General features: G+C 32.5%; 1 protein-coding gene across 1 annotated transcript; it reads left to right on the top strand.

Annotated features, from left to right (window-relative positions):
* The first annotated feature begins 19,970 nt into the window (after positions 1 to 19,970).
* Positions 19,971 to 24,466, top strand: LOC103502453 (ubiquitin-conjugating enzyme E2 22). The gene is made up of 7 exons (XM_008466392.2): positions 19,971 to 20,117; positions 21,681 to 21,815; positions 22,316 to 22,460; positions 22,550 to 22,627; positions 22,793 to 22,905; positions 23,070 to 23,173; positions 23,878 to 24,466. The coding sequence occupies exons 2-7, from the start codon at positions 21,813 to 21,815 to the stop codon at positions 24,242 to 24,244; spliced, it is 810 nt and encodes a 269-aa protein (XP_008464614.1). The 5' UTR covers positions 19,971 to 20,117; positions 21,681 to 21,812; the 3' UTR covers positions 24,245 to 24,466.
* The last annotated feature ends 149 nt before the right edge of the window (positions 24,467 to 24,615 follow it).

Genomic DNA, 24,615 nt, shown 5'->3' with positions numbered 1-24,615 from the left:
TTCTCTGGGCCCACTATTTGGATTAGAAGAGTACATATATAATAATCATGGAAAAATCAGGTAAGTTTCATACAATACTTGTGGTATCCCGGTCATGCTTGTCCACAACGTGTTGTCCTATATTGCATAATGGCTCCTACACCTTGCATTATCTTCTTACTTTTTATTAAGTATATCATCTCACACATTTTTATTTTTCCGAATATTTTTATTAAGTATGTCATCTCGCACATTTAGCATATGCAAGTCTACCGGTTCCCCTTTTGTTTAGAATGTATTATATGAAGGTAAGACTTATCATCATACCTTTATACCCATGAGTTATAAGATAAAATGTTGTTGTCCCTTATAGCCCAAGCCTGCGAGCACATATGGACCCAAACCAAGTCCAATAAGCACATAGGCCCAAACTCAACTCCAATAGGTAAATGGGCCTAAGCCCAATAAATTTCTCTATAAATAGAGATTTTGCCATTCATTTTGAGATCTTTGATTAAAGAAAGAAATGAAGCTCTGAAGATCTGAAGAATTGAAGATTCTAGTTTCTAAAAGCTTTCAAGACGTGAAAGTTCTTATCAGCCTCAAGATTACCATCTTCTGAAAGATTGAAAACTCGGAAGATTAAATCTTTCTTGAATTCCAGAAGATTGAAGCTCAAATTGATTTGCAACAACAACTTCCTGAAGATCGAAGAATAAGAAGTTTTAAGTTTTAATTTGTATTCAATTCCACAAATTACATTTCTTCGAAAATCTCGTGTAAATAGTTTGGCACGTCCGATGGGATAGTCTCTACCTTTCATCTCTTTCTCTCTCTTTTTTTTTTTTTGGCAAAGAACATATGAAGAAATCATGAAGTCTAAAGGCAACACTTCCAAAGCTCTAAGTGACATCAATAAAAGTCTAAATGCTTCCAACCACTTAAAGAAAACTCAACCATATGAGGATATGCCACCCTTTTAGATCGAAAAGAATATTTTAGAACGATTATCATAATTACCAAAATGTGGAATCATTATCAAAGAAAATCCTGTAGTCAACGAGCATATTTTGTCTTTTGAACACTCAAGTGAGGAAATGCCTCACCCAAATGTAATGTCGGTTATAGTGGTTAACGTGGATACAAGTGAAGGCAGGATGGTAGAGCTTGAAAAGAAGGTTAACATGTTCATGAAGGCAATTGAATAAAGGGATTATGAGATTGAATCTCTCAAGAATCACATCGAGAGTCTTGATGTTGCTGAATCAAATCATACACATACCGTCAAGAATACTAATAAAGGGAAGTCATTATGCAAAAAAGTCAACCACAAAACTCGACCTTAATTGCATCGTTGTTTGTTCAGCAGTTGTAGTAGATGGCAGCGAACTCCATCAGAACTCAATATGGTGGACCTGCTCAAACTTTATCTTTGTATTCCAAGCCATATACGAAGAGGATTGATAATCCGAGAATGTCGAATGGATACCAGCCACCCAAGTTCTAATAATTTGATGGAAAGACAACTCAAAACAACATGTTGCTCACTTCATCGTAACATGTGAAACTGCTAGTACGTGAAGAGAGATTTGTTGTCACACAATTCGTCCGAACTCTTAAAGAAAATGCCTTCGACTAGTACATTAACCTTGAACCTGGAGCCATTGATAGTTGAGAGTAGCTTGAGAGGGACTTTCTCAACCGCTTCTATAGCACTATGCGTATTATTAACATGATAGAGTGACTGCCACCAAGCAGCGAAAGGGTGAGCTGCTCATTGACTATATTAATCGCTAGAGAGCATTGAGCCTCGATTGCAAAGATAGATTAACTAAGTTGTCTGCGGTAGAAATGTGCACTCAAGGAATACATTAGGGGCTCTTATATATCTTGTAGGGAATAAAGCCTCGTACCTTTGAAAAGTTAGCAACCAGAGCTCATGATATGGAATTAAGTATTGCTAATAGAGGGAACAATGATCTACTAGTCCCATAAGTGAGAAAAAAAAATTAAAGAAGTGAAGAGCACTAAAAAGGTATCGAATGGTGCTACCAAGGAAGCTATGGTCGTTAACACAACCCCTTTAAAGTTTGTCTCCAAGGAAAAGAAAGTTGTTAAAAAATGTCAAGATGAAAGTGAAAAAAGACACTCAACGTTGAAAGAGTGACAAGAAAAAATTTATCCTTTTTCCAGACTCTAAGGCCCCATTTGGTAACGTTCTCATTTCTCGTTTCCCGTTTCCCGTTTCTATTTCTAGTTTTTTAGGAAACGAAGATGTTTGATAACGTTTCCTATTTCTTGTTCCCAAAAAGAATTAGAAACGTTTCCTTTTTAGTTAAGAATTAGTGAGAACAATTAAAAGAAGTTTCTCTTGTTCCGTTCCCAAAACTTTTCCCTTCGTTTCTCTTTTCTTCGTATTTTTCTTTTCACGTTCGGCTAGCTCTCTCTTCTCCACACGACTTCTCTTCACGATTTCCTCTCCTCTCTTCTCTGACTCTCCATTCCTCTTTCACCTTCGTTCTCCGGCTAAAGGTATGTGTTTGTTTTCTTACCTCTTTCACCTCTTTTCCTCTATTTCTTGATTGATTTGTCTCCTGCTAATCTTCATATATGATAAAATTAGGGTTTCCATATTTTTTTGTTGATGAGTTTTTCTTCTTATGCATTTTCAAATTTGCTATTCTGATAACATTTTTGTGCATTTCTGTTTTTTTTTTTTTTTTTTTTTTTGTTCTTCTGATGCATTTGCAGATCAACTTTTGTTTTTTTTTTATTCAATTTTCTGGCTATGAGGGAAAAACTTTTCTAATAATTTGCCGAAAATCGATTTGAATTGAATCTGATAACATTTTTTTGCATTTCAAGTGTTTTGGCACACAACTATAAGATGATTTCTTTTTTCTAGCTGTGAGGAATTTTTTTTTTTCTAATAATGGGTACACAACTACAAGATGATTTCTTTTTTCTCTCCTTTTTACCGTTTTATATGAATTTCACTTTCTTCTTTTTACCCTTTTTGGGAATCTATTTTGGGGATGATTTATTGCCTGGTGATCGTCGTTAACTTGGGATTGATTTATTTAAACTCAGTTCAAGGATTTTTTGAGCCTATTAATTCAAGTTGGGTTTATTGGTTTTTTTATGATAGAACTTATGGAAATGAAAACTAGATGGTAAATGTTAGACCCCCCATTGTAGTAACTTGCTAAAGATTGGTAAAAGGGAGAATTTTTTAGGATGTGAGTTCGTAGTTTGAAGGACGAGGTGTGAATTTTGGCAGGGTTTTGGAATTGTGGGATTAGTGAAGTGATAGTTAAGAATGCAATGGAAGGCTCAAATAGTCTTCTCTTTGCTTGTTTTTTGTTTTGTTTTTAATTTCTTTTCTGAAAGAAAAATCAGCTTCTGGAACTAAACAACTTGGTACTCCCTCTTAAAACTTTGGAAACTGAAGACATTTATATTGTTTCTGCTATGCTTTGACAAGGCTGAATATTGACTTTTTCTGTTAGCATGGGGTAGTATCACAATCCATTTCTTAGTTGAAAGTATATAGGTGAGCATCACCTTCCTTATTAGTATAGTTTAGGCTATTGGCAAGCTCTAATTCAGTATAAGATTGATAGTTTACTTTACACTTTGGTTTTCATGAACTTGAGGCCTACTTTGGTTTTCTGATGGACAGTATACCTAGAGAGGTTAAATCCCTAATGGATTGTGAATAATTAGTTTTAAGATTTATTTATTTTTTTTTATTATTAAATGTAGACAAAGTTGCATTCTACTTTTTCCAAGCTTTTAACACTGTTGTAAATTGGCCTTAATGAAGATCTACTTTTGCATTCTACTTCTGTCAAACTTAACTCTCTGATATAATCCATAGCCATAAAGGTTAATACTCAATTTTGACCTAGATTTTTCATTATGTAGAAAGGATGTGTAAACTATGAACATTTTGTTTGTTTATTTTAATTTTGCCACTAATTTTTGGATTTACCATTATATAGAAAGGATGTCACAAAAATCAATTGAACAACTTTGTATCGATGACATTGTTGAGATTGATGGATTAAAAAGTGAGGGACCATGGTCAAATAAGAGTGAAGCTTTTTTTGTAGACTTAATGGATGAAGATGTTGCAAAAGGCAATCGACTAACTACAACATTTACAAAGACTAGTTGGAATTATATGAAAAGCCAACTAAATGCTAGTACATGATATAATTATTCTCATGATCAATTCAAAAATAAGTTTAACAAATTAAGACAAATTTACAAAGACTTCAAAAAGATATTGAGTGATATATGGCAGGAAATGGTTAGGATCCATTATTAGGTACCATCAATCTTGAAGAGGAGCAATGGAATGAGCTTTTTAAGGTATAATAGTTGCATTTTTTTTCATTTCTAATCATCTTTAGGCGAATAAGAGAGCTAAAAAGTTTTCATTTTCTATAGGTGGATAAGAGAGCTAAAAAGTTTAGAAAAAGTGGTTGCCCACATCATGAAAAGCTCGTAAGGATTTTTGGAGATACTATTGCAACAGGTGTAAATGCTTGCCCATCAAAAGACTTATTTCAGTTTCTGAAGATGAAAATGAAAATGATGTTGCAAGCAACACAAACATTGGTGTTGAAGAGAATGATAAAGGAAAAAGCAAAAAAATAGTTTGAAGAAAGAAAGACAAATTTGGCAGTTTCTTCTCATCATTCTTAAATGTATATGCGGAGAATGCAAAGAGAAAGAATGACATCCTTGAGAAAAGATCTTTTGGTTGTACATCTAGTCAAGTTGATGAAAACCAAACAGCAAACAAAAAAGATGATCTCCATGAAGAGTTGATGGAATGTTTAGACATTTTAAATACAATTGAGGATGTTGATGGAGAGGCTTATTCCAAAATACTGAAACTCTTACATGGAAATCTTGCTTGAAGAAAGATATTTTTGCGCATGCTCGATTCAAGGAAGAGAGATTTCATAAATAGTATTTAGATATCACTTAGGGATGTTTTAGGATTATGTCATTTACTTTTTAATATAGACTTGAACATGGATTTTGTATGTTTGACTTTGAATTGATATGGACTTGATATGGACTTCAATTGACTTTATGGTTTTGTTTTATTTTTTAACATGACTATGTTTTATGTACTAAGATGGATTTGTACATTTTTTGTGTTTGATTTAGGGATATACTAGTGAATTGATATGGACTTGATTCAAGATAATCATTCTGACGACGATTTTGATTCTGACGACGATGACAATGGTATTTGCATCCTTTTTACTTTATTCTACATGAGCTTGCATAGGATACAATCTTCAAAACAACCATGTAGAACCTCTGCACTGAGAGACATGATTATGTGATTGAGTTGTTAAATGGAAACGATAGTAGATGTTTTGATTGTTTTAGGATGAAAAGAATTACATTCATAAGGTTTTATAAAGATTTAAAATCAAAGACAAATCTAAAATCATCTAGGTATCTTATCGTTCAAGAAAAGTTGCTATATTCTTATTAATCATATCACATAATGAAAGCAATCGTATAGCAGCATAAAGATTTCCACATTCGGGTCATACTATTTCTCTAGCTTTTAACCTTGTTTTGAGTAAAGTTTGCAAGCTTGGTGGAGAAATTATTCGCCCACCCAAGATGGACATTGTACCAATAGAGATCGTATCAAATTTAAAATATTACTCTTTCTTTAAGGTAATGCATTAATGTTTTGATTTATTTTCATAAATATAATGTTTTGAAATATATTTGTGTTTTTTTATTATCCTTTAGGATTGTATTAGTGCTATTGATGGCACTCGTGTTGCTGCAAGTATTCCCTAAAATGAACAAATACCATTTCATGGAAGAAAAACTAACACAACATGGAATATAATGTGTGTTTGTTCATTTGATATGTTATTCACATATGTCATGTCTGGTTGGGAATGATCAGCCAATGATTCTCGCATACTTCAAGAATGTATCAAGAATCCCGAGAATAAATTTCCTATGCTTAAGAGAGGTAAATAATTATGTGTTTTTCATAACTTTAATTTCATGTTTGACTTTATGATAATTTTTTATTTGTTTTATTATATGCAAATCAATACTATCTTGTCGATTCAGGATATTCAAATATGCCAGGATTTTTAGCACCATTTCGAGGTCAAATATATCTCTTACGAGATTTTAGAGAAACGAGACATATGAATTAATGATCGTTGAAGATACACATAATTTGTCGACCAATTTGCAGAGTGATATAATTGAATTAGATGTGAGTCGACAACATCTACGAGAAATGGCCCGAGTGAGAGATGATATTGTAAATCAAATTTGGACAACATTTGAAGGATAGATACAATTTTATGTTTATGTTATGCTTTTTATTTGTGCACTGGAACTTCTTTGTATTAAATGATATACAATACTTTTTGATAATTTTCATTTTTATGTTTAATGCGAGACATAAATTTTTATTTAATATTTAATTGAATTACATGTGAATAAAATAAAATTAGTAAAATAAAAATAAATCTTAAAGAGGAGCAATCAAACAAATTATTAAACAAGAAATAATTAAAGCATGAAACAATAAATAGTTACCAAACACATTTTCTATTTCTGTTTCTTTTTTAAAAAAACAAGAAACATAAACAGTTATCAAACACGTTCTTGTTTCTTGTTCTAAAAAAAAAGAAACAAGAAACAAGAAACAGGAAGCAGATAACAGAAATGTTACCAAACGGGCCTTGAGTTACACGATATGTAAGAGTAACTACTTGAAAAACGACTTATTAAACTTCTTGAATGTAAACAACTTGCATAAATAAGGAGGGTAAATGATCTCAATTACTGTAGATATCATCGAATCGTCAGCCATCCCATAGAAAAATACTTTGTATTGAAGAACTTGATTTTAAAATTAGCTGTAGACAAAAAGATTGGGTTAGATCTTGATCATGTGGCAAAAAAAAATCATGTTGCAGTAATGATTCATCCGGATAGTCGATTACCTGCTATAGGGAGTTTGATCCAATTTGGATCCCTGAAGCCCGTTGTTATATATTCTTTATCAGTGGCCTTACAAAATAATGACCTCCAAACTGTTCACTTCATGGAAGAAGAAAAACAGGTGGACGCTAATGAGGGATGGACGTTAGTAACACCTAAAAAGAAGCGTAAACAAAAAAATTTTCAAAAAAGAATCTCGTTCGTATCGAGAGTATAAGAGAAAGGGTAAGTCTTAGATTAGAAAGGTAAGGAAAAATGCGAGAAAGTTTCAGTCAATCACTGAATAAAGTAGAGGTGTAAACGGGTTGGGTTGAGAGACATTTAAAGCCCAACCCATATTTTTGGGTTGGTTTGGTTGACAATCCGAATAACCCGAATTATATTCTCAACCCAACCCTTAAAATATAGGTTGGACTGTCGGGTTGTATTATTATTTTTTTCATTTCTAATATTTGTATGATTTAAAATTTTTCTACGACGTCGATAAATACTCACATCCAAAAATTCAAACATCCATAAAAGTTCAACATTTGAAACATTATCCTTAATATTAAATAAACAAGAATATATCTTTAATATATATATATATATATATATATATATATATATATATATATATATATATATATTATTAATTCATGTTGGGTTGGGTTGACCTGAATTTTTCAACCCCAACCCGAGACCCAACCCAACCCGAAAAACTAAAATTTTCAACATAACCCAACCCACATTTTAAACTAACCCAACCCTACTCATATAATCTAGGTTGGGTAGTTCGGGTTGTCGGATTATTCGACTTATTCTTATACTCCCAGAAGAAAGTGAGAAGCTTCTTCAACTACGACAACCAATAACTTTGAAAGACTTCTTCCCTGAAAACTTTTCCAATGGAAATTGTTTCATGGCATGATGTCAGTACGACTCAGGATGACGCTTTTTTCTCAAATTTCGTGGAGGTAACAACTAAGCCAGAGGAACTGTCTTCTTTAGGCATAAATGATTCATTGTTACTCCCATGAGAAATCTATTGGGGTTGATGCCTTAAATCTCATGGTCGTAGTTTGTAATTGTATATAATACAAACATCTTATTTATCTAATAAAATAAAGTACTTTATTTTATTTGACATTTAGTTGCATTAACCCAGAAAACCAATAAACTAACATCTAAAGTTATTTTCTGTAACTTAAACATGTATATGGAGACATACAAATGAATCATGTTTAAGTGATAACTCAAATAGTCTGTAGTAGATGGATAAGGCTGGATACCTTATCCTAGTGATACTACGAATACAACATTCTTTACAGTTGTTATAATTGTTTTAAAGTGTTACAAATGATTTGATCTTAATCATTCATCTCAAGATATTAGAACAGGGGTATTCCATACAAAGAGTTTGTGTAAGACCGAACCATGAAATGAATAGTCTCTCTTATTAACATCGTTACTAGTTAAGACTACATTTTACCAGAATGACCATAAGTGACTTGACATGAATCTTGAGTGAGTTGTGAACTCCTGCCTATGAAGGCAGTCCTTTGGTTTGCGTGGGTGAGAGTGGTCTATGTCGCCGACTCAATATGTCTACCATTTTGGGGAGTCATCTGATTAGAGAGCTAGAAACACAACTACACAAGAAGGAATTCACTTCTTCTCTATAGATAGAGTAAGTAGAGAAATTGCTCTCTTAAGGGCTGATTCCAAGACTTGAACAATGTGACGCCACACTCTCTCTTGGCCCGAGAGGAGTTCAGTTATAGTAGGAGTATAATTATTGTTTATTAGAGGAATCAGTGGTACTTAAGGAGTTAGATGTAACTACATGAGTAAAACAGTAATTTTTGGCTTAGCTGTACTTACGAGCAATTTGTGAAGGTTCATTGCGCTGTTAATTGGTTATATGTAATGGATACAAAAATATATCTACAGTAAGAAGAGTGCGCAACTATTAGTCTTTAGTGGAATGACTGATAGTTAATGAATGGAGATTAATTTAATTAAAGAGTTTAATTAATTAATCTCATATCATTGGAACTTCAATTTGTAGATCCATACGGTCCCCTTGTTAACTCAATAAGGATAAATGAGAATCAAATTTATTTTGGTTTAATTTGAATTGTTCAAATTGATTAAACGGAATAAATTGTATATGATACAATTAATACAATGTATTTGATACATTATAATATAAAGTTTTTATGAGAAAATTTAATATTTGAATATGATTCAAATAATAATAATATGAGTAATATGAATAAGATTCATAAATAAACTATAGGTTAAATTAATAAAGATTCGATTTATATTAGCGCTATACATTATATGAGAGATTTAAACCATTGATAATATTATATATAATATAATATAAAGTTTATATTATATGAGATATAATATAAATTAAATTTATATTAATTTTATTTTATTAATATATATTTAATTAATAAAATAACTCTCAACGTGTAGAGAGTGAAGGAGTTATTTTGATAACTTTCCTTTATCTCTCTTAAGTTAGTTGAGATATACAGAATCACTCTGTATTCTCATCTCCCTACTTTTTCTTTTTTGGACGTTCTCTCTGTTCTAAAAAGGAAAAAAAAAATTCTCTCTCAAATTTTTGCCTCCCCAAATTACAGAAGCCCACAACTCTCTGTTGATTCTTTCCTTAAGAATAATGATGAAGACTTCAAGGTGTTCGAGAAGATTTAAAGAAGATTTCTTGGAGGTTCTACAAAGGTTAGTTTCTTTTCCCCTTTTCCTCCATAGAAGCATGCTTAGGTTTTAGTTTTGTTTTCTCTGAATTGTTGATTTTGGGTTTTACAAATTGAATTCCATTTGCACGACGTTCATACCCTTCCACTTTGGGAATTCCATTCCTTCAAAATGAAAGATACAAATTATCGAGATATTAAAAATGATGATGTCTCGACTATTTCTGCATCACAAACAAAGGCGTGCGATTCATTTGGTATATCAATATCATTCAATGATGAGGATTTGCTACTTGAGTCAAAGCTTCATAACACACCTTTACTTATGTCAGGATATATTTAGGAGCAAAAACCCAGTCGAATTCTCATCGATAATGGTCTTGTCGTTAACATTCTGCCAAAGTCAACCATGAATCAATTGGGTATCTCGATTAAAGAGTTATCAAGTAGTAAATTGGTGATTCAAGGCTTTAATCAAGGAGCACAACGAGAGATAGACAGTATTCGATTGGAGATCGTCATAGGGGATTTGTAGGCAAGCACTATTTCATGTGGTCAATTTAAGGACCACTTATAAGTTGTTATCAGGCAGTCCATGGATTCATAAAAATGGAGTAATAACCTCCACATTCCATCAATGTTTTAAATTTTATAAATAGAGAATTAGGAAGGTTGATGCTGATACTAAGTCATTCTCAGAGGCTGAGTCTCACTTTGCTGCTGCAAACTTTTACACAAAAGGTGATTTAAGTGAAACCATAACAATTGAAGCTCCCATGGCCAAAGGCACTTATAAGCTTGAGCAAAGAACGATCATAGCAAAGAAGTCAAATGAAGTGAATGCACTCAATGGTCTAGAAAATGATGAGCTGACGACCCAAGTTAAGTCTGAAGTGTCAGAGAATAAAAAAATGGCAGCCCCATAAGAAAAAGCGTCAAAACCTCCCACTTTACGTTACATTCCTCTGTCTCGACGTAAGAAGAAAGAACCTCCGTTTGTAGAATATTGAAAAAACTTAACAGTCGAAAACGTCAAAAGATTGAAGGAAAGTTTCATAACACCACTTACCAGGATGAATAAAGGAGAGGTGAAAATTATTAAGAAAGAGGGCATACAAGCATTCCTTCTAGAAAAAATGAATGGTGGATGGGTTCGACCCAAAGGCATATAAGTTGATAGCGAAGGCAAGTTATGACTTTACAACTCATACTGAGCTTAAAAGAGTGAAGATATTCGACGAAAGGCATAGGCTTTCTCCTACGCAAAAGAAACTTCAAAAGCAAGGATATCCTATTCCTATTTTGAGAGTTGAAGTTGGATATAAGTCTTCTGAGCCGATTCTCATAATTGGTAAAGCAAGTAAAAGTTGCTGACACATGCCACATTACTGTAGAAGAAAGCAATACTTTCGAAGAAGGCAAAAAAGCAAAAGTCAAAGAACTTCTATTTTTTTTCACATTACTTCTTCTACTGCACTCCCTTTAGTTTTCAAGAGGTTGAGTACATCAACGATGGAGGAAAAAAATCAAAGTTCAACTTATGGTTCCACCCGACTTTTTGCCTTTCAAAGGCTAAATACAACTTTTAAAAAAAGTACAATCTTCGAGCCCAACTTTGGTCACAAGAGAATCTTCCTTCAAAAGGTTAAGTGTGTGAGTAATAAGAGGTCAAAAGAAACCTACCATATTCGTCTCAAGCAAACCTGACTTAGTGACAAGGGACGAGGAAATCTGCAGTGCAATTCCATTAAGAATGAAAAGGAAATTGTTTGTCTTAGAAAATACAGAGGATTAAAAGTAAAGCAACATGGAGTTGTTTTTTACTCGACCTGAAAATAATCAACCAGAAGAAGAAGTAGATGTGGCAAGTTGTTGCCAAGTTACAATAGAAGAGGCATTTGGCCATGAACCGATAAGGGGCAATGGCGAGCGGCAGACTGCTAGCTCATAAGTGATGATGACGAAAGGGGATAGGCAGAAGGCAACAACCAGCGCAGACGATGGACGGTGAGCGGTAAGGGGTGAATGACGACGATGGGGATTCCTCTTGCTCTTTCGACCTTCGTCTCTTCATCTCTCTATCTGAAATAAGCATATAAACCCAAGCCGAGTCCAATAAACATATGAGTCCAAGCTCAATAGGAAAATAGACCTAAGCCCAACCCCACCAAGAAAATGGGCATAATGCTGGCATTTATGTCTTAAAACTTGTAGTTTATAATCATATTCTAATAAAAAATTGAATACTATAATCTTAAATCCAATAAACTAAGGTCCTAAGGCTATTTTGAGTGAACTTGAACTTTATGTAGAGACATAAACATGGATCAAGTTCGAGTATATAGCATAAATAGTCTATAGTATATGAATAAAGGTTGGACGCCTTATTCAGAGACACTATGGATGTGGCATACTTTGTAGTTAGTTCAAACAATGTGATCTTGAATCGTTTATGTGAGACATGAAAGTGGAGGTATCCTATGTAAAAAGTTTACATAAGACTGAACCATGAAATAGTCACTTTTATATTATAACGCCGTTTATTGTTTAAAATTGACTATTTTATTTATTGATAACCTAGGTAACTTAATTTTAATCCTGAGCTAACTATGAAATCCTATTCACGTGAGATTATCCTTAGATCTGCATAGGTGAGGGTAGCTCATTAGCGTTGAGCCAATAAGTCCCCTATTTTAGTGGTAAGACCGAGTGGATAGCTTAGAACATAAGGTGCAAGACGGAACTCACTCATACCCGCTTTAGGGTTAGTAGATAAGTTGTTCCTTTAAGGACTGAATCAAAGTCTTGAACAATGGGCCCCACCCTTTCATTAGCCTGAAAGGGATTTGGTTTATAGGTTGAACCTTAAACTAATTGTTCAATAGTAGATTAGTGGGACTTAAGGAACAAGATGTAGTCTTAGGGGGTAAAACGGTATTTTGACCCAATCGAGCTTAATACAACCTGTGAAGAATTACTAATCATGGTTATATTATATGGACACAAATATATCTATAGTGAGGGGAGTACAACTACAGGACTTTATTGGAATGACCCGTTAGTTAACGAATATTAATTAACTCGATATCACTACAAGAAATCGAGGTTTTCCCGACACATAAAAACGTATCAGAAGAAATGACGTCGGGAAATACGTCTTATCCCAAGAACACTTTTTGCATGTCGGGTAAAGGAACTTTTTTCGATGCCATGATAGAGTCGTCGGGAAAGATGACAACATTTCGGACGTCTGGGTGAATAGCGTCGAGAATAATAACTTATCCCGACGCCCCTTGCACGCATTGGGAATTGTCAGTCGAAAAAGTTTAAATTTTTTAAATATATTTGACTTCTCCCGACACCGTACATAAAGGCGTCGGGAGAAGTTTAGAATTTTTTAAATATTTTAATTTCTCCCGACGCCCTACCTAACGGCGTCGGAAGCTCCCCTTTAAAATCCATTTTTCAGATTTGTTTGACAGATCTGAAAGAAAACCGAAAAATGAGAGAGAGAGATTCCAAAGTTCCAAAAGAGGAAGAAACGCCATCCACCATTCGGTCTTCGCCGTCAATCTTCGTCGTCCAATCTTACCGCCGCCCCTCACCGTTGGTAAGTGAATCCCTTCTTTTTTTTTCTTTATTTTGGTTTAGGTATTACAAATATAATTAAATTTGTGATTATCTTGGGAATTTGTATCAATAATGTTTAAACTATGTTCATTTTGTTGTGGATTTGTTGTTGATTGTGTAAATTTTTTTCTTATTTATACTAAAGTTAGTGGAAAAATCCAACATTTTGTTGCATAATCCCATTAACTCTTAGTGGGCTAAGTGGAAGCTCATGGTGATGACACTAAGCCCATTAAGAGTAAGTGCTTTATGAGGTGTTGCGCCATTGTGAAGTAATTATATGCATTTTGCATATAATTTTTTTATAAAAAAGGTTTAAAATTAAAATTTAAAATTTTTTAGAATTTTTGTTAAAAGAAAATCCTTTTTTCTCTTTTATTAAAAATTAAAATCTTCACCTCTCTAAAAAAAAACCTTCCAAATTTCATATCTCTCTCAACTCTCTATCTTGGTTCCTTCATCAATCAGGTCCCACAACCCGGTTCTTCGTCTAGAGAATAATAGGTGACTGCTAGTGGTGGTTCAAGCTTATGAAGGAGGAGTAGACGATTGTTTCGGGGCTACAAAGGTAAAACTTTCCCTAAATCCTAATTCCTTTTTAGTTTAGGGTTGCATGTGAATTAGGTGCAATTAGGGTAATTATCGATCCTTAATTCCGCTGCGCTTGTCTGTTTTCCATCACCTAAGCCCACCTAAAAGCCCATGAAATTTCTCTATAAATAAAGACCTTGTGTCATGCCCCGTCCCGCACACGTAAACCTTATTGTGCGAGATGAAACATGATTTGAGCAATATTGACACCTCCAACATTATTAAACGATAAAGAAAACCATTTCAAACATAAACAACATAAACATATGGAAACAACACAATACTTTACTTTTAATCACTTAAGCTCATGAATTCAACATCACAAGAATCAAGATCTTAAAACAAGATTTAAATAAGAAATTTTAAACGCCTTCATAGATTACTATCATCTATCACCCATAGATGTTGATAGATGTTGATAAAGACTTATCATTCTGATGTTGATTGGATTGATAAGTGTTTATCAACATCTATCAATAATAGACTATAAAATTTTGTTATATTAGTAAATACTTTTAAAACTTTTATCGTTTAAAATTAAATTTTTGAAAAAAAGAAAATTTTCATCTTGTGAATTACATAGTTTTTTTTATATAAAAAAAAGAAAGAAGTTAAATCCATATAAAATTGAAAAGGAAATATATTTGTTAGGGCTTTTAAGAAAATATAGGAAAAGGAGAAGGAAGAGGTAAAAGAGTTTAGAATAAGTGAGAGGAAACCTTGAAGCGATGAAAAAGCTGAGTCAGAGCAACGGCTAGTGTTATCCAACATTCTGATTTTCCAGCTCATCTCATCTCAGCGTGTCGCCAAAACTTTGACCGTTGCTTTCTTTTTCTTTTTCAAATTCAAATTCTTTTCTATTTAAATTTATTTATCCATTTTTCTCTTTTGGACCATTTCCAAATATAAGAAAATAAATTTAAAAATAATTCTCAAATAGAAGAAAGAAATTGAAACTCCTCTTTTTCTATTTTTTAATTTAATACATCAACTTTACTGTTTCTTTTGATTATATTGCTAAATAACCTCTTCACTTTTTGTTTAAATTAGTAAAATTATTACGATAGAAATGTTACGTTTTTATTTCTTCTTTTAAAAAAATTGTCTAAGTTTAGGTTACATTTACTCTACGTGAAATGTAATTCATCAACGGTAACTTATAAAATAAATCTTAATCTGATTAAGAAAACATAAAGTGTGCTCCATATGATCTGATTATATTTGAAAATGATGTGAGACCTACTACCTTTATTTTTAAGTTAGTGATATGAGAATTACGAATATGTCACATCTATGGTTCAACTATATGTAGTCAATTCTCTATCTATATATATACTACTTAAATTATCACCTAATTATCTAATATACAACTTCTCTTTTAGTACATTTGTCGATGAAGAGATTGGAACCACATATTTTATACACATATGTTAATTGAACTATATTCGGTTTGACGTATGAAATATACAACTTCGTTCAACTTTTTCTTTTGGTTTGCTTCTACTTTGAGTCAATGTATTAGTATCAATGTCTTAATTAATCTTGAGTACTATAATTTTAACATTTCATTCAAACTGATTCTATTGACCTACTAATTTTAATTAGGTAAAACTCTCATGAGATATAAACTTCAACAAAAAGCACACTTTTGCCTAAAAAATTAACCTTAATTAGTTTTACGTACATTCTCAACTATTCACCAAACCATTTAAAGTAAAAAAAAAAAATCCAAAAGTCTAAAAGGATTTGTGTGCGTTACGTTTTCTAATATTCATTTAATAGCGTGAAGATAAATTTTATGATATTTATATTAACTTAAATATAACTCAACCAATTAAAACATTATAATCTTAACGAGAAGGTTAGAATTTTAAATTTCACGATCAATTATTGGACTTAAGAAAATTGCTAAATAATAATCATTTTTCAAAAGAAAAGGTCAATATGATTATGTTTTCAAAATTTATTCCTTCAATTTGTATATAAACTCGATTAATGAACTTTAAAAGAGTATCAACAAGTTATTGATTTTTCAACTTCGTGCTTAAATTATCGTCTTTGTAAACTTTGTAGCCTTTAATCTTGTGTCTAGTAAGTCGATGATATGTTTAAACCTTTTAAGAATAATTGATCTCTTAGATATGACATTGATTTTTTAATTTAATTTAACCATAAACTTTTCATTTAGTGTCAATGTTCACAATTTTTTTAAAAGTGTTGATCACGTCTTATTAGACATAAAATTGTAATTTTAAGATTTCATTGGATACAAAGTTCTAATTTTTAAAGATCTCTTAGATATTTAAAAAACAAATATCAAATACACACTAATACACATGAAGGTTTGACGACCTATTAAATATTTTAAAATTTAAGAATTAAATAAACCCAAACTTAAATGTGTAGGATTAAATTTTTATTTAACCTATCTTAGTGCTATTATTACTGGATTAGAATATTGTTTTATTATCATATTGTATGACTCATCCAATTTTATTTCCTATACTTTAAAAACGAATCATTTCAAGTTAGTTTTTACCGTAAGAAGAATAGTTTTTAGTAAAAGAAAGAGAGAATATAAAAAAAGTTTCAAATTTCAATAAGTTAGCTACTAATAAACAATAAATTACACATGAACTTTCAATGGTATGTTGATATCTATCGTTTCTAACGATAGTGTGTAACTTTCATGTTCACGGTATCGCCTTGCATCCGTTCTAAGTGATTTTTTAGACATTTAGGTGCCCTGCATTCCTTTATTATTCTACTTAACTTGGATCATGCTTCTATTATTTCTATATTGTTCTATGTAAGATTTTTCTTTAGAAATCTTTTTTCAGATGTGTTATACACTCGTTATATATATATATATATATATATATATATATATATATATATATATATATATATATATAAACAAACTAAAACATAGAAAGGGTAGATGAAAAATGATAGTTAAGTATTGTTTTTTTAGAAAAAAATTGTACAAACGACCACCCTTGAATGCACCAGCATAAGTCTTTATTTTGATCAATCACTCCTAAATTTTTATGTCTATCAATTAGCCCCCATTAATTCATTAGTTGTCGCATTCAACCATATGTTAATATTGATACCAATATATTTATAATCTTTTTAATATTGATATAATAACATTAATGCTTTAATAATTGATTTCATGCTTCTCAACAGTGACATCAAACTCTTCCATTTATATTTCTTTATTTCTTATTTTCAATTTTCCATTTTTAAACTTATTCCATCTATCATCACTTCAATACAAAATTTCAATTAAAAATATACTTGCAACTCCATGATCGGTAAATTTAAAATTGAGTAATCGTAGTACTACGTAACAATTTTAAATTTTAAATTCAATTGGATCTTTTTTTTTTAAAAAAAAATAATATTAATAAACAAAGGTAAATGTAAAATTTTAACAAATTACATGGGCTAATTGATAAAATTAATTATAAGCAATCATAAATATGAGTAGGTGATTCATCAAAATAAAAGTGAAATGTGTGATGATAACAAATCTCATAGTTGAGGATTGGTGTGGGCAACTTTTAGCTTAATTAGTTTTAGTTAATTTTATTTATTATTGTTTTTTCTTTTAATTTTGTTGGGATTTGAATTTAGAGGGAGCAAAAAAAAAAAAAAAAAAAATCACTTATAGTATATTGTTATTATTTTTGACAAAGTAAAATTTAGTGATCGGACGTAGCAGCACCCAAGAAAATTAGAAATAAATAAATAAAAAAGACTTTGAAAACTTAAAACAGGTTGGTTGTAAGTACAATAATTTAATTTGACCTTGGAAGACAAATTTATAAATGTCTATGGTTGAATTATGCTTGCATATTTAATATTTTATGTTGTGGCTATTTTGATTTTATTCTTTAACTATTACCTTTTTGTTTTTGAAAATTATGAAGATTTCTTTGCAATTTTAATGATGATTTTCACCTTTTTAAAATAAAAGTAATTACAAATATTTACAGAAAACAGTAATATTTTATATTATAGATTAGTGATAAATTTAAGGGATCATTTGGCCCAAGGGTTATCACTGTAGGTTGGTTACCTTGTTATCCTTGTTAGGGTTATCATAACCCTTATTCCTTCTCTCTCATTCTTTTTAAACATTTTTTAACTTCTCATAAGTTTATCTTTTGAATCTTTTTTTTAAATAATGTATTTTAAAAAACAAATGTCAAAAATAGGGTGGAAGCCAAACTATTGACAAAAATAGGGTAGTTTTGTGGAAGTCGTGTACCCCGTACACGACTTTGCTTGTGTGGACCCCACTTCCTTTATTTTAAAATTTAAAGATATTGAATATATATATTTTTTTATTTATTTAATATTTAATACGTGGGTCCCACAGGTTTTTAATTTTTAAATTTAAAGATATTATATATGTGGGCCCCACCCTACCCCATCATCTTCTCCACGCCGTCCTCCACGATCTTCTTCTCATCCCTCTCCATTCGCCGTCCACCACCATCTTCTTCTCATCCCTCTCCATTTTTCCACAGCGATCGACGCACGATAGGATGGAGGACGGCGGCGATTGAGGCGAGGAGAAATCGAAAAGATATGGTGGAGGACGGCGGCGAACGATGGGATTAATTTTTCGCCGGGAGTAATTTTTCGCCGGGAGTCAATTTCCTACCCTGTCGCTCGCCGCCGTCCTCCACTCTATCTTTTCGATTTCTCCTCGCCTCAATCGCCGCCGTTCTCCATCCTATCGTGCGTCGATCGCTGTGGGAAAATGGAGAGGGATGAGAAGAAGATGGTGGTGGACGGCGAATGGAGAGGGATGAGAAGAAGATCGTGGAGGACGGCGTGGAGAAGATGATGGGGTAGGGTGGGGCCCACATATATAATATCTTTAAATTTAAAAATTAAAAACCTGTGGGACCCACGTATTAAATATTAAATAAATAAAAAAAAATATATATTCAATATCTTTAAATTTTAAAATAAAGGAAGTGGGGTCCACACAAGCAAAGTCGTGTACGGGGTACACGACTTCCACAAAACTACCCTATTTTTGTCAATAGTTTGGCTTCCACCCTATTTTTGACATTTGTTTTTTAAAATACATTATTTAAAAAAAAGATCCTTATCTTTTCAACTCCTCCATAAAACTACGTTTTCAAACCATTCTCCTAAACACATGTCATGATAAAACCTAGTTTATCATAATACTAGTTTTATTATAATACTAACCTTCTATAACCCAATCCTCCCCTAAAACGGCCTCTAAAATTTTGTTATCCTAAATTTTTTTGATATATTTGGGAAAATATTTTGAATTACTTTTCAATAAAATGAAGATTATCAAAAGGGTTATTTTATGATTTGTTTTGGTGTTGTAGGTTTTGTTAAATGAGTGATTTGATTTGGTGATTTGGAATGGTTTATTAGACTAATGAATGAAAGATGATTTGACAGAAGTTAATTGAATAACAGTAAAGTGAACCCAAAATAAAAGAGTAGGCAAATAATAATAATAATAATAATAATAATAATAATAATAATAATAATAATAATAATAATAATAATAATAATAAAGCATAGGCAATTAAATTCAATTAGAGTGAGAGGGCCATCAAATATACATATATATTTTCTATTCTTTGCAAATCTAAATTTTTTCAAATTTTATTGATATTCTTGAGATTCGAGAGGATGAATGTAATATAAGAATTTAAACTTCGAATTTATAAACACGTTTTTTTTTTTTGTATCATTTTGTTTTAAATTTTAAAAATACTTCTAAAACGTAGAAAATAAAATTCATTTTATATTTATATTATCAATAAAATTAATTTCTGAAAATATTATAAAGTAAAAAGAATCAAATTTAAAATGTTGAATTTAATAATACAAATTGAGGTCAGCTAACATATGCAAACGTCTTCGAGAAAAAACGTTGTTTATTTCCACTAATTTACTACATCAATTTTTTATAATAAACAAATTTATAATCCATAAATAAATATTCAAACGCTCCTCTCTAAATCCTCAATCAATCATTTCAAGGAAAGAAGCTTTCTTTTCTCTCAATACTTTCATCGTCTCTGTTTCCGCCCATTCTTCTTCTTCTTCTTCTTCTTCTTCTTCTTCTTTTTCAGTTTGGTTCCTGAGAACAATCAGAGCCACGGAGATTCTTCAAAGGTAGTTTTTTCTCATCTTGGTTTCCTTTTTCTCACTTTAACACCAACCCCTTTGATTCGTTTCTGACTTTTGCTTTTCTCACTCCCTTTGATGTTTCTGCTCTCAATCTCAGTTCGATCGTCTTGTTTTCGATCTCTTTTAGTTACTAATTGCTTGATTCTTTTCCAATTAGGAGAAATGGGCTCGTTTTTCTTGTTACTTTATTTTGACTGTGCAAATGGGGATGGGGGATTTTGGAGAATTAGGGTTTTTCTTGGTTGTTCTTGCCATCGATTGGAACATTTGTTTCTAACAGGGTTTGTTCTTCCGATTCTAAAGTTTGAGACGTTGAAGTTAGTCTTAGCAATCACTGCACTTCTCTTTCAGTATTTTTATTAATTAAAAGCCGCGGCATCTGATTCGTGTATCACTTCCATGAATTGCGGCTCCGAGACATTGCTTTATGGGAATAAAGAGTTCTAAAAATGCTTTAGTTTCCCTGTGAAACTTCTCTTTTGGGGTTTTTTAGTTAACCCGAAGTGTTTTCTGACATTAAATGCTTTCTTTTTTCTGATGTTTGATTTTGGAGCTCTATTGGTATATTCTTGCATCGTGTCTTGTTAACTTTGAATGCTTTGAAAATTGTGCTTAAATCAGTGGTCGATTGCTATTGATTTCAAAGTTTGTTGCCTGTGTTTATTTTTAGTATGAGTAACGATTTTCCTTTTTGTTCTTCATCTTGGTGATGTGATCTTCGTAGGATTATGCTTAACATCTAGATCATAGAAGCTTAAAGAAGTTTAAAGACCTGGGAATGTGGAAGCTGTTAATAATTTGACTTTTTTTATTTTAGAGTTCTGAAGTTGAAATCAACCGTTACTTTGTATAATGTCTGGCATCTATGCTAATCAATGTCTGTGGGTCCATCAGAAAGTGGTAATGTCTAGGTTTGAATCCTTAACTACAAATGTCCATCTTATTTATGATCTCTCCTCTCGTCTACTGAAATTGTTACAACCTAAACACGCAGTTATGCAATGAGTGGCAACATACTCTTTGGTATGTGTGGCAGATCTACTACCAACTACCAAGTTACTAACTATTGTTGTTTTATGTTTCTGCTTGGGATGTTAGAATACCTTTGTTATAGGATCTTAAATTTGGACAACCTACATGCATTTACTCTTGTCATGTTGCTGGGTGGATCCCTTCTGAATTTGTAATTATGTCAATTCTTCAATGTCCTTGATTTGCTGCATCCCAAAAGCATAGGTGTCCTGGAGAAGATTCTGGTCACAAGTCATGTACATTTCTATTGAAATTGGGCAGAAGCTTGACTAAGGCTGCAATGAGCGTTCTAAAGATTTTACTCTGGTCCCTATTTAGTACTGCACCTTTAAGTTTATTAAAGGTTTTGATGTTTCATGACCCTAGAGATATTTGTTGTTCCTTTGCAAAGCAACATGAATTTAGTACAGATTCCTTATTCTTATGTTCTGAATGTATCTCAACTTACATCAATAAAATACTGAAGTCTGACTTCATTTTGTAATTTGTATGTTAAACTTCCAATTCCATGTGCAGGTTCTTCTTTGCCTCTGGATTGTTTACACTCAGCATAGTGGAAGTTTTTCACTCCAGTTTCTGTTGATTGTTGAAAAAAGTTAATTCAATTTAGCAGTTGTGTAGAAGTGGTCTGTTTTCCCCCCACTGGATATGGTAATTCTTGGCCCATTGCACATCATATACTTTAATGACCCACCCTGGAGACTGGAGAGGTATACTTGTGTACAGAGGGATGTGGTTATGCTATCGGTTTGAAGGTGTACTTGTGAACAATTCTTAGTTAGATTGCCTGAGCATGGAAGTCTGAAGGACGATACAGGAGAGAGGGGCAAAGGACTCAGGCTTGTAGTTGAGAGACCGTTCCTCCACTCCCAAAGATTTAGAACTCTGTATATAACTTTTTGAATGCATTACGTTCCCTCTATCTTTGGCTTCAGGAGTGACTGGGTGTAAAAGAAACAATTAGGAAGAATATATTTTAACATCTTTATCTCCTGGTTTGCTTACTTGATTTTATGAATGGTTTTGATGTAGAATATGTTTAATTAAGATACAAACAGCTCATGATGCTTTGATGCTTAGATGAAAAACAGTTTCTCATTCCGTCTTCTACTGTACCTCATTAATGGTGCATACCTTTCAATTTGATTCAGGCCACTAATGAAAATCTTCCACCAAATGTTATAAAGCAACTTGCAAAGGAGTTGAAGAGCCTTGATGAATCCCCTCCTGAAGGCATAAAAGTAGTTGTTAACGATGATGACTTCTCAACAATATTTGCTGATATTGAAGGCCCAGGCATGTCATTTATCCCTTTTTCAGATGAAGTTCATCTCTTTGACCTGGAGCTCACTTTTCTTACTGCATTGTGATTGTTTCACTTGCAGTGGGGACTCCCTACGAGAATGGTCTCTTCCGCATGAAGTTGATATTGTCCCGTGATTTCCCATGTTCTCCTCCCAAAGGTTTACTCTGATAATGATTTGAATTTGTGAATTAACAGCTTTAGCCTATAGCTGAGTTCAATTTGTGCATATTTATCTGAGGATCTAATCTGTATGATTAGTTGATAAATTGAATTTATGCTTCTCTTAGATCCTATTATCTCATCTTTTATTACTTTCTTATAGGTTACTTCCTTACAAAGATCTTCCATCCGAACATTGCAACGAATGGCGAGATTTGTGTCAACACTTTAAAGAAGGATTGGAATCCAAGCCTCGGATTGCGACATGTTTTAATTGTAATTACTTTTTCAAATTTGTGGGCGCTGTCATGTTTCTTGCCTGATATCCTCATTGATTGAAGAGAACTGTTTTTACAAATGTTTTAGTATATTGAATTCAGTTTAATATGTTTTGTTCGTTTCAGAATTTGTGTATCATAAATAGGTGTTATGTTGAACAGGTTGTTAGGTGTCTACTGATTGAACCATTTCCAGAATCAGCTTTGAATGAACAAGCTGGCAAGATGCTGCTTGAAAATTATGATGAGTATGCCAGACATGCCAGGTTAGTCAGGCCCCTCCCAATTATCTGTTCTATTAATATAAGGTGATAGGAAACGCTGGAATGGTTATTATTGTTTACTTAGAATTCAGTTGATTTTATTGGTGCACTCATGTGATGTTTTGGAACGATTTTATTGTTGACTCTATTTTTGAAATTTATGTTGGTTTCCACCCAATTTTCTTTTTCTTAGTATGGTTTTTAATTTGAACGCTGAGCTTAATTTATTTTCAACACCCATGTGATGTTGGACCCAGTAGTAACTATTCAAACTAAGATTGAACTTGCTCGTCTATCGAAAAGGTAAAAAGTCCTTTCAAAGTATTCACGTTGGGTTGTACGACTTAAACATTATGTGAAAATTTTAGAATCCCTCGAAACCGTGCAAGATGCACTTTAGAAGAGGCTTCTGTTGGAAACGATTTTATTGTCCGACTCTATTTTTGAAATTTATGTTGGTTGCCACCCAATTTTCTTATTCTCAGTATGTTTTTTAATTTGAACGCTAAGCTTAATTTATTTTCAAAAACAAAAAATCAAATAACGATTGAACCACATCTGTCTGCTTTCTCACACCCCCACTCCTTTGTTCTATATTTATTATAAAATATTTAATTTCGTAGTAAATTGTAACGCCATCCTTTAAAAGATAAAAGCGATGGTACGATCAAAATAACAAGCAGCCAAGTTTCCTCTTGCTTTCCCAGGCTCTATACAGGAATCCATGCAAAACCGAAGCCGAAATTCAAGACCGGAGCTATCTCCGAGTCAACAACCGCCCTCAATGTCGACCCAACAAATGCGTCAGCACTTAGTACAGATCTGAAAAACGCATCTGCCACTGCATTGCCTTTGGCATGTCCAACTGCCAATTCTACTACTGCAGTGAGAAGTGGGCAGGAGCAGCAGCAGCCAAATGTTGTTACAGCATTAGCCTCGGAATCAGGAGTCGGGGTCTCCGGGGTGGGCGTAGCACCAGCAGCAACGGTGAAGAAGGAAAGTGGACACTTAAAAATGCAGCAGGTTGACAAGAAGAAGATAGATGCAAGAAAGAAAAGCTTGAAGAGATTGTGATGTTTTATTATTTTGAATTGAATTAAAAAATGGATGGTCAATTAATGGCATAGTTTTATTAAGGTTAGCTCTCTTGTTCGATAACGGTGGGCGCTTAGAAGAAAAAAGATCTAAGAATTTAGAATCGAGAGCTAAAGAAAGAAGTGTTGTGCTGTGCAACCAACTTGTAAGGAACACACTTTCATCGGCTGAATCACTCATGGTGTTGACTTTTTTCTTCAACATTTCCTTTACCTTTCCTAAAAATGTTACATAAATTTTGCTTAGGTTTCCCTTAAATTATTATGGTCTTGAAAATGCAATTTGATTATGGTCTTTAATATAAACAACTTGTTTTATTGTTTTTCTTAAGCTTTGGAACTTAAATGTAT

This window comes from Cucumis melo, chromosome 8 (genome assembly GCF_025177605.1).
Source record: "Cucumis melo cultivar AY chromosome 8, USDA_Cmelo_AY_1.0, whole genome shotgun sequence".
Classification (NCBI taxonomy): domain Eukaryota; kingdom Viridiplantae; phylum Streptophyta; class Magnoliopsida; order Cucurbitales; family Cucurbitaceae; genus Cucumis; species Cucumis melo.
The sequence above is the reverse complement of the archived record's forward strand: the minus strand, read 5'-3'. Positions and strand labels throughout refer to the sequence as shown.

Coding starts and splice junctions, on each gene's coding strand:
- LOC103502453 (XM_008466392.2), top strand. Junction 22,461..22,549: donor TGCTGATATTGAAGGCCCAG/GCATGTCATTTA, acceptor TTTCACTTGCAG/TGGGGACTCCCTACGAGAAT. Junction 22,628..22,792: donor CCCATGTTCTCCTCCCAAAG/GTTTACTCTGAT, acceptor ACTTTCTTATAG/GTTACTTCCTTACAAAGATC.